Source organism: Protopterus annectens, chromosome 5.part1 (genome assembly GCF_019279795.1).
Source record: "Protopterus annectens isolate FY-2018-M chromosome 5.part1, PAN1.0, whole genome shotgun sequence".
In the NCBI taxonomy this organism is placed as follows: Eukaryota; Metazoa; Chordata; order Ceratodontiformes; family Protopteridae; genus Protopterus; species Protopterus annectens.
In genome coordinates this window covers 564,788,037-564,799,933 of record NC_056736.1, presented here as the reverse complement: position 1 = coordinate 564,799,933, position 11,897 = coordinate 564,788,037, and the positions used below count along the sequence as shown (strand labels likewise).

General features: G+C 39.7%; 1 protein-coding gene across 1 annotated transcript; it reads right to left on the bottom strand.

The window, feature by feature from the left end:
- Positions 1 to 2,171: 2,171 nt before the first annotated feature.
- On the bottom strand, positions 2,172 to 3,614 carry LOC122803304 (zinc finger MYM-type protein 5-like). The gene is made up of 2 exons (XM_044072873.1): positions 3,259 to 3,614; positions 2,172 to 3,174 (listed from the first exon to the last, which is right to left on the bottom strand). Exons 1-2 carry the CDS (start codon positions 3,346 to 3,348, stop codon positions 2,191 to 2,193), a joined length of 1,074 nt encoding a protein of 357 aa, XP_043928808.1. The 5' UTR covers positions 3,349 to 3,614; the 3' UTR covers positions 2,172 to 2,190.
- Between the last annotated feature and the right edge of the window lie 8,283 nt (positions 3,615 to 11,897).

The following is an 11,897-nucleotide window of genomic DNA, read 5'->3' as shown; positions in this document are numbered from 1 at the left end:
GCAAGAAATGCATGTGGATCTAAAGAAAATTCTTGCCTGAACAGTTTGCTTTCATGTTAACATCCATTGTCATAACCCTGGCCACTGCAGTTTTGTGGAACTCCAACTTCAGTTCATTTACCACAATGTCACTGAGAAAGCCAGCAGCAGTCTCAGTAGCCTGGAGGAAGGAGAAAAGTACACATTTCCTTTCAGTTTCATTGCATTCAGCAATACAGACAGTCTGACATTTCTAGATGCTATGTTTCAGTGAAATGTTACACTTGTTCAGACAGTCATTTCTACTTGAGTCACTTAAAATCAGTAGGCTTGAGTCACTTAATAGTAGGCTTGTTTTCACAATGTTAAATATACTGTACCAGTCAGATAATTGATCAAAGACTGGCAATGATCCTATTGGCAGTAGGCAACTATACCTTCAGTACACATGCAAAAACATGTGCAGTTGGCTTCGCTATACCCATTCAGGTATGTTACAATATAGAAGTGCATAGCTGACCATACTTGGTGCTTACCTGCCAACTCCACTGTAGTGCTTCCCTACAGGAACTCGCATACTACAGTACTGTGCCTTCTGCTTACAACTGTTGTAAAGTCATACAAAATTTGCACATTGTTAAATTCATACCTAACCACTTTCTAAAACCGCACTTTTCTTGCCTTGCACTGAGCAAATCTATCAATTATATCAGCAGAGTCTATCTGGCAAGATATTTCATTATTAATAGAAATCATAGCCAAGCCCACAAGTCTATCCTGTAGCATAGTACTTCTTAAGTATGTTTTAATTAGTTTGAGTTTGGAAAAGCTTCTCTCCCCAGATGCAACGGTCACTGGCAAAGTCAACAAAATGCGTAGAGCTACCACTACCTGTGGGAATATCTCCACTAACCCACGCTTTTTCATTACATTAAGGACATCCAGTGCCGATAATCCCTTTGGCATAATGTGGCAAAGGGTTTTCAATTCCTCATACAGCTCTACTGCATCGATATCAGCACTGAGTCATTGTGCGTTAAAAGATTCTGCAAGTCTTTACAGAACTGCAATAGCTCATCATCGGAAACATTACAGAGGTCTTGTATGTTGTAGAGGAAGCCAAAAGTAGCACTATGAGCTGCAAGTTGAGTGAACCTGTCCTTCACAGATGACAGTGCAACATCAACAAGAGAGTTGAAAAAGTTGATTTTAAAATTCTGTTCAGGACTAGTTAGACACTCATCATCACCTTCATAACCAAAAAGCTTTCTCTTTTTCCTGGGTCTCACCTCATCTGCACCAGGAAACTTGAGTTCTACCTCCAGTTCTTCAGCTAGCTCAGTAGCAGTCACTTTTGCCTTTTCGTACCCTGTGGCCCTGTATTCTGTTAAAAACCTTTTCAGTTCTTCAAGCAGAAGAACTGCTTGAGCAATCTGCATGGATGAGCTTTGTAAAAGTTTACTGACTTGTCCAACCCTTACTAATACATCATACCAGACTACCAGTGCTATTAAAAACTTAGCACTTTTCATTGTACTGCTCAGGGATGCTGCTTCTGAATATGCCTTAGGATCCTTCCCTTTGTAACTTCCGCCACTGAAACTAAGGCATCATAAACTGCACCCACTTGGTATCTCACTGCTTTCACACTTTCTACCCTACACTCCCACCTGGTCTCACACAGTGGCTTTACAGTTAGACCAGACACATTATCCCGAAATATTTTGTACCTCTGAGTAGAGGATGTAAACAGAGTATACATTCGTTGCAGATTACCAAAGAATGAAACAGCATCTATAGAAGACTTTGCAGCATCACCAATTACCAGATTGAGATTATGACAGCCACAGGGTACAAAAAATGCACGTGGATTTAAGGCCAAGATTCTTGCCTGAACACCAGAATGTTTCCTTCATATTAGAGCCATTGTCATAACCCTGGCCTCTGCAGTTTTCGAGGGAACTCCCAAACTTTTGAGTTCATTTAACACAATGTCTGTCAGAAACCCCCCAGTAGTCTCAGTAACCTGGAGGAAGGACAAGAAGTACTCCTTAACTTCCACACTTTCATTGCATTCAGCAATACGGACAGTCAGCGACATCTGTTCCTGATGGCTGCAGTCAGGAGTGCAATCCAATATAATAGAGTAGTACTTTGCATTGGTTATCTTTTGCAAAATAGAGTTTCTGACAGACTTCGATATTAACATTATCAACTCGTTCTGAATGGTTTTCCCCAAGTAGTGATCATGGATCTCGGCATTACTGATCCGCGAAGATGCTCTTGTATTACTGGATCAAACTTGCCCAACAGCTGCACTAACCCAAGGAAGTTGCCATTACCACTTGTAAAGAGTCGATCCTCACTACCCCTAAATGCCAAGTTATGTTGGGACAAGTACTGACAGATTGCAAGAAGTCTTTCCAAAACATTTCTCCAGTATTTTCTCTCAGACTTAATCATGTTCTCACGGTGGTGATCAATGGTGGAGCTATTCTTAAGCCTCAAGTGCAAGTCACTCCACTTAGCAGCAGCTTCTTTATGTTTCACTGACCGCTCGTGTTCTACAAGCTTTTGGCCCAAATTTTTCCAGTCACATGTTCCTGTACTAGACAGGGCAACTAAATGAGTACTGCTGAAGAGTTTGCAAAAAAAACAAAATACTAAGTCACTACTTTCAGAATACACCAACCAAGACCTTCTGACTGTCTCACCATTTGTAAGTCTTTTTGTATAGAAGATAGGATTAAATCTTCTATGGTGATCATCATAGGGAAAAGTGTGATTCATTATCTGAACAGGCCCTTCAGCACTTAACAGACAGCAAACTTTATCATCCATGGGATCTGGCCATTTACCAGGGTCACTATCGACTTCCCTGCATGTTACTGGAGCTACTTCCTTATTTTCCTCCTCACATATATCTACTACTTGGTCAGATACAGGACTTGCTCCTAGCTCTGACCACACAGGAATAGAGTCAATGGATGCCCCAGACACCGACTCAGCTCCAAACTCTCTGACACACTCAGCATTACCAACTGCAAGGTCAGAGCCATTATCACACACCTGTGACTCAGATTCATTATCTGTACATCCAGTACCAGTATTCTCAACAGCTACCATACAGCAAGCATCGCTGGGACTTTGGCAGGAACTGTCACTTTCACCTGGTCTGGAAGGACTGCTTGGCACCTCAACATCTACCATACAGCAGGCATTGCTGGGACTTTGGCAGGAACTGTCACTTTCACCTGGTCTGGAAGGACTGCTTGGCACCTCAGAGAAATCTGCCTCTTGAAGCATTTCACTGTCCCTGTCTTGCAGCTCACTGTCTAATGTATGACTAGACTGCATAAATCGCATCATTGAAGCACGTAAACTAGCCACTTGCAATTCTCTCTGAGCCTTTCTTTTTCTATTTGCTGCACCAGAAAGCTTCTTTGGACCTTTTCCAGGCTGTCTGTTAAAAATAAAATTTGGAAATTCAGATGTTAGGAATGGAAGTTGCAGTGTTCATAAACTCCCTCAATTCTTAGAGCTGCCTACCCACCCAAGTCTTGCAATTCACCCAAGTAGGCCTTGCAACTACAAATGGTTGTTAGTACATGTATTAGAGCCAACTTTATACTATACAAAATTAGAACAGCAGAATTTTTATAGGCTTCTCAATTACTGGCACTAAACAGCCAATTCAAATACAAGAATCAGTCATCTGGAACTAGAGCTTGCTTACATTGAGCACATTTACCCTCCCATCTCATCCTATCCATTTACTTGTAAACATTTTGAATGCTATTACTGTACTGGTTCATAAAGTGATGCTGTGGCTCAATTTTCATCTGATTTACTGTCCACACAGATCGTGCCTACAATGTAAGGCATCAGGAATGCTATTCAGTTGTCATGAAACTGTTTACCGATTCACAGATGCAGAGGAGGCAGTATTCATTGCAGAGGATGCGGTATTCATTGCAGAGGATGCAGTATTCATTGCAGAGGATGCAGTATTCATTGCAGAGGATGCAGTATTCATTGCAGATGCGGTATTCATTGCAGAGGAGGCAGTATTCATTGGAGCACTTGAAGCTTCCGAATATTTCAACAGTAGGTTCCTATCACGTTTCCCAAATATCTACGAAGGACGAAACATTAGTGTAAACATACTGTATGGCACAAAAGAGAGAAATAAGTCAACACCATTGATGCACCACCAGACGATCCGAAGTCACTTCTACAACTCCACTGCAGAACCTCCCTATAATATGACTGTTACTGCCAGTACAACATCTCCTTGATATATTATAGCACAGCAGTCTGTTCCTTAGATGGAAGGACCTATAAGACAGCCACACTTGCTTCTTTTACTAGTACTACAAAATATTTATATATAAACCAGAACATGAATTACTATGTTAAATCATATTACCATTAGACATTCAAATTATTTTGGTGCGACAGTGTACCAAAAACAGTAAAAAAAATTCACGTTTGATGTATTGTTAGAAAGTCACACTGAAGCAGTAGAAATAAACCCACACCAGGTTTACAAAGTTCCCTGCTATTATACATAGCGTCTCCATCAGTCCCACTCATACACTGCTATGGCAAGCATGCCAAGTAAATTCAGTTATTTCTTCCTACATGTTTTAATATAGGTATTTTGAACTTCAGCAGCATGCGATACAAAACCTACCACCAAATACCTTTGCAGGTAACTACACTGAACTGTCCTAGACATTTTCAAAAGGAAAAATCACAGCTGAATAGTGTACACTAGACAGCAGAATCATCCCAACCAACACACAGCAAACAAGCATCTTAGTTGTAAAGAAAATGGTTATATACTCTGAATTAAAGACTGAAATCTAGATAAATCATGTGACATTTCTACTGAAAAATACAGTCACTTTTATATCTTACTTATGAAAAATGAGCAAAGAAAATGGCCAGACTGAATGAAACACCCTGGTTACTTAAACAGCTAAAGTGTACCAGCAGCAAGTCATGAATGGTCATAAACCAAATTACCTGCACAGACTGAGAACATGCCAAAACACCTGCAAACATAACCCAGAGACACACCAACTAACAATTACAAAGTGCTTCCCTGCTTCTTTCACACAATTGCAAAATGCTTCCCTGCTTCTTTTCAATCACACAATTAAGTGCTTCCCCGGCCCCTACTTTAAATCACACACTAGAAAAATGCCTCTGCTTCATTCACATTTCACAAACACATGCATTCTGCATAATCCAGAGCACTTGGCTGCGCAGCCTATCCATGGAGTTATCATTCTGAACTAGAACACTTCTGGTTTTCTTCTGTAAAATAAAAAGTCCTTCCAGTCATTTACCACTCCACTCTAAACCATGTAGACCTTCTCCCTTAACATTAAAGTCACTGATGTCATTGCAATATGCCCCACTCCCACATATAGCCACATTACATCAATCTTGAACCAATGAGGCAAACCCCTCCAACACCCCAGTGAAACTTCGGGCTGAAGTCTTTCTTCATTCTCTTCAACCAAATCTCAGTACCACACACACACAATTCTGTTTTTTTATCACAATGCTTGTTAAAAGACATCCCAGCTTCAATTCTTGATTCAGTATAGCAGCCATCAAGTTTTTAAGGAAGCCTAAGAAATGGAATCATTAATGGTACAAGTGTGGAAGCAAGGACAGCAGAGGCTAATAAAACAGCTCGGCACTTTTGTAGAGCTGGAATGGAAAGGAGATCAGTAGCTGTATTAGGCTAAATGTGGCGACCAGTAGATGTACCAATTTATCATTTTGTTGCATAATTTATAAGGACTACAAACAGACACTCACTTCATGTGCAACCAGGCTCAGCTTGAATTCTTATAACCAACTGTCCTCACAATCCCAAACATCTATCATAAACAAACTTGCTAGCAAGCTAAAACAAATATCACGCTTTACAAATAAGATAGATGTTAGATTGATTTGGTGTGAACTATGTTCTATTTCTTTAATATAATGAGCTGCAGGAACAATGTCATTTATGTGGTAAAATGACCAGGAATGCTACCCATAAGATTATATTAGCAATCTTACTAAACAGTGTTGTGTCTTTCGGCTTTTTCCTGGTTATGGGTCGCCACAGTGGAACTATGGTCCTCTAATGATTGGCAGTAGATTTTTACATGCTGAGTTGCCAGCCCTGATGCACAAAGGTACGCCTATTCATGCACATCTCCACACAAGACGGTCTAGCTGAGAATTGAACCGGACAGCATCTTACTGTGAGGTGACAATGCTAGCAGCCAAGCCTGACGGAAGAAAACACAACTTTCCTTTGTATAAGCCAACAGTACTATATATCCACAAAGAATACTTTGGGGGGGGGGTTGGTGCAATACTCCAACCCTCTATTACTCAAAATGTAACTACAGCTCATCTACAAATAGTAGGTATTTGTGTGCTAGAGATTGACGCACCAAAAAGGAACATGCAGTAATTTGATTTACTGCTCAGGCATGGTGTCTCTTCCCCTAGCAAAGACAACTATAACCTCCCATGTTTTAGACTAACAAAAAAAAAAGTCCTACACTCAATGAATCAGTATACTTAAGACTGCATCAAATGCTTCAACAAACTTTACCGTTTACTGAATGAAGTCAAGAGTTATTCCAAAAGTTTACATTTCCGTGCAAGACGACCATGGCCACCCCCCTAAACTAGGAGCTACAATCAAAGTAGATTGCCTTTCTTCCCATGAAGCTTGTGTGCTATGTAAACAGACTGCTTCAACAAGAAAAGCATCTCAGTGGTAGGAGACTGCTCCCCCAAAACGAAGTGTAGCAGTGCAACTAAAACTTTTTTGTAATTTTGATTATAATAGTAACACTGCAGTGAAGAGTGTAAAACATCCCCAGATGTATGTACTGGCTCCCCTAAGAATTACCTGCACACAACTCTAATACCACTACCTGCACCCCAGATGCTGCTTTTCAAACAATGCATTATTTCTGCACTTCATTCTGATATTTGACTGAAATTCTAAAGTAGCACAATATTATCCAATCATTTCCTAATTAAAGTAGTTTTGTTGTCCTCTAAAAAGAGACAGCCAGTATTCCATTAGTGAAGATGGTTTGACTATCTGTTTAAGGTTTTCTGGAGCTAAAAAGACATCAAATTAACAGACTGCAAAAAAACATTTTATGTCTCAATACAAGTTTTCCAAGAATTTTCGAATTAAAACTGTGAAACTTTAGTCTCACGTCCCTCCTTTACCCACTTCTAATACTGGGTTTCACAAAAGATCTACAATTCAAACACCCCCCCCCCCAAAAAATAAATAAATTAAAAAAAACTTCCAGAGTGATGTGCTGGTTAGATCAATAAAATTAGCCACTTATGTCTTCAATGCCTTTCCAAAAGTACTCTGATTGCCAGCTATTTTGTATGTGTTTCCCTTCACATTAGAAACTTTAACAAATTGTCCCAACTTCTGCTCTGCTAAAAGCCTCCCACAATGAAATCAGCAAGCAAACACATTTCTTCCTGTTTAACAGGAAAGTAGGCTAAGCACCACACCCCTTACAGCAGTAAACAAAACATACCATCAGCTGCAGAGGTAGAGAACAAACTCAAGAACCAGTGGATTGGGAATAAATAGTTTACCGTATACAAGCGGCAATATCACACTACTTTATTTCTTTACCGTATACAAGCGGCAATATCACACTACTTTATTTCTTGTGTTAATAATACTGATGTCCACAAAATATTACACCAAGATTATCCGGGCTCCCGACTAGATATTGAAAATATGTCTAGTCAGACTTCAGAATGCCTCCCTTAACCATTGGAACTTTAAAGTTCAATTATGTCCAAAGCAAGACACATATATGGCTTTTGCCCAAAGTTATCTAAAAACAAATTTACAGCATCTAAGCATTTACATTTTACAATAATGTTTTCATAAATCAGTTGCGGGCCCGACACATGTCCACCACAGGACGTATCTGTGACTGTCAGCAGTGTGAGGAAGGTGCCCTGAAGGTTTTGAATCTGGCAGGTTGTTGTATATTTTGCCAGACATAATATAAATATGGCAGCAGACCCAGCAGTGACCATTCTAGCATCTATTGTTAAATCAAGTTTAGTTTAACAACTGTAATTTTTTGTAACGTGGAATTTAAAAGCAAAGGAGAAACAACCACTGAACAATCAGGCATTACAGTAATAAAAGTAATAATAATACAGTAATAAAACCACTTAGATATTAACTCCCCAAGCGAATAATGTATAATAGCGACCAATTTTAGCTTCAGTCCTCAGGTTAGAAAAAGATTAGTATTTATCATGCATTTCAAAAAAAAAAAAAATAAATAAACAAACAAACAATTCTACATAACCACTGCAACGAAAAGCAAATCCATATTGTATGGCCCATATGCCTGGGGTTGAAATATAAACAAAACAAGTAACCACAAACTGCACAAGCCAGAATCAAGCCCAAATAAAAAAGGCCTTTGAAAGCCACACACAGACACTTACCCACTGCGCAGTATACCATAGTGCCTGCTCACTAATCCCACAGCAAAGCAAAACTAGCCCACCAGCATAGACATTATACACCTACCCAAGACTTCACTGTTCATATGCTGAAGTGTCTAAAAGTAAAGCAGACACAGACCTGTCTCACATTTCTGTCATTCTTAAACTGCTGCTAAGGGTTGCATGCTCATAAATTTTTAATATATCTGGGGAGGTATGTATTTTGGATATTCCTTGGAGTAAATCCCTTCTCAGAGACATCCCTATTTTTAATTTCTTGGTTTCAAGTGTCTAGAGCATACCAATAGCTATGGTGGGGGGATAACCATGCAAGGGTGTATGCTCAGAAGCAGAGACGGTACTTCCTGTCTGATATACCTTGCTGTGGCGGCTTTGGTAGTACATATATTGCATTACCATGGCCATACTGGCCTGTCCTAGCATGTAGCAAATCAAGTAAGGACCAGATGCGGTCAGAGTGTACTTCACATAAACCTTTTAACCAAAATTATACAGACACCTTATGTAGCTGAAGCAAAGTCTGGATAATTAGCCAGATGTTTGCTGGGCCACAAACAGTTATGTTATTCTGCTGCAACCATTGTCTTTTCCTATACATTATATTTCTATAGGAAGTTAGTTAGTAAGATCAGTAATAAACTAGCACACATCCTGCATATCGGTTTATACTGCCACATTTTAACCGAAAGCACAAGCCCTGCAGAATTCCTGTTAATAATAGCTAATGAACGGAAATGCCTCCGAGATCCTTGTGAAGTGTCGGTATAACTCAAGAGCGGTGCACAAACCGAACTGGAGGATGAGGAGATTGCATTTACATGTTACAGGTAGATATCTGCAGACACGCCACAAACCGCAGACTTCCCAGTAACCCTAACATATAGAAAACATAGGGCTGTGTGGAAATCTCACTAAATGTGCAATGACGCTCTTCTCCCTTGCAGCACACACTTGCACAACCTCAACAAATGTAAAATAAACAAGATCCTTACACACGAGAAGTTTACTTCCCACCAAGTACATACACACACGCACCGGCCGACTCTAGGGATTAACTGAAAGCCTAGGCTAAAATTCTAGACTTTCAAAATTCAAAAATAATAAATAGACTAAAAAAAAAAAAAATACTTCGTTCACAACATCACACATAAATCCCGGACCCATCCCTAACTTACCTCCTAGCCGCCGGTGTTGAAATTAAAACTCCAAAACTCCAAACTCCGTAGTAGCCCACGTGGAAGAAGAACGAAGCAGGAAAACAAAATGACGCTGAAGTCCTGATTCCAAGAACTGCGATGTCCGATAGCCAATAGCTGCACCCGCCTCTCTAGCACGCCAATGAAGGAAGGAACGAGAGGCGGGAGTTAGCTGTTTATATACGCTCAATTGATCAGTGGCCGTGATGTCAGTGGTGCAGAATCATCGCTGATAGGATGATTTGAATAATGCCCCATAAGAGCAGCCACTCACATCACACAAGCCTATACGTCATGTAGAGGGAGGGAATGACTGTGAGAACATTAGGGACCGGGTGGGGGCTGTGCTATTGTGGAGGATATGTAAAAAAAAAAAAATTGTTCGTGCTTGACCTGGGTCTAGGGGGGAGGGCGCAATTAATTGCCAATGCCTAACCTCAGTCTATGGGCGCCCAGCGGTGAAATCTGCAAATGCGTTCACGGTATACTTTTACTTTAGAGCTTGACACTGTCCCGACTCCCAGCACCAGTGCAAAGATCCAACACAACTTAAAGAGATGTACTGTACACGCACCAAACAGATGGGGAAAGACTGTACACATCTCGGCTTTCTAGTCGGTTCACAGCAGAACTCCGAATCCGAAAAAAAAAAAAAAAATAAATTCTTGAACTGGCGCCCTTTTGAGGCCGGACTATACGGCGCCCTAGGCGGCCGCCTAGTTCGCCTATGCCTAAGGCCGGCCCTGGTCCCAAAGATATTCGAAGAGTTCACAATAAAAATATCACAAAGAGGAAATGTAGAAAAGAAGATTTGTAAAGTAGAAGTTAAAAAAAAGAAGTTGAAGTTATGGAGTGCCTGCGAAGTGAAGGATTTGGTGTAGAAGGTTTAACACGGATTACATCAAAGCATGATGGAAGAAATCCCCAGAGTAAGGAGAAACAGGAAGATCAGGAGACATCTGAAGAAGAAATATGGATATGGGAAAGAAAAATATATGTAATATGGTGTAATATCTATGCAAAGGAGTAAGTAAAATTAATCAATACAAAAAGAGCAGCACCAAAGATATTTGAAGAGAAATACAGGCAAAGGAATTGGGACATGGAAAACTTTATAATACAAAAAAATTTGACAAAGAGGAAAAGTAGAAAAGGAGATTAGTGATGGAGAAGTTAAAGAAATAGAAACTGAGGTTATGGAGTACCTCCGAAGTGAAGGATTCAGTGTAGAAAATCTAATTCAGAAAACACCACAACAGGATAGAGCAATGGACCTTCAAATTAAGGGGAAACCGGTGGAATGGGAAACAATTGGTCAGGTGCCATATAAAGATATTTTGGAGCCTTCCACAGGAAATTAGTATAAACGTTCACTTGAAGCTGGACAGTAAGGGAAGGAACAGGAAAGTGTGGAAACTCTGACATAGTCAATGTTGAGGAGTGATAGGCCAGTTAGTTCCCATATGATAGAGCAATGGATGGCACAAGATGAAATTGAACAGACTGTGTCACAGGAAGATGCAATAGAACTTTCTATAGAATGTCCACAGGAAATGGAAAACAGAAAATGTGCCCTCAGTTTAGAAGAAAATGAGCTAAGCGAAGAGTTACTTGACTTACTAGAGATAGATTGACATACTAAGATCAATGAAAGAAATAGACTGCAGAAGGTTAATAAAACCCAAAAAGTCAGAAGTTTGATAAAACAAATGAAAGTAGTTATTAGGACTGCTCATAAAGATTCATGTGATATAGTGGAAGTAAACAGGATATATTACTGTACAGCTAAATTAATAACTGTTAAAGTTCTACCACAAGAACACAGGGTAGTGGGAAAGTAAGGGGAGAAATCAAATACCATCATGGAAGTATTGAATAGAGAAAACTATAAAGCAATTAAGACAAGACGTGTCACTGTTAGAAGAGTATAGCAGATAGAACAGATCAACAAAAATACTTAGATGTGATAAAAGCAATGCACAGTATTAGAACAGATCAGGATCAGTCATGCACTATCGCAAATAAACTAAAAATTTCAACATAAGACAGAAAAACTTAGAAGATACGCAAATAAATATAAAGGAAAAGTACAAAATAAGCAATTTATTGATGATCCAAAAAAGTTTAATAGAGAATTGGGAAACAAGGCAAAAGGAATTGAAAGAC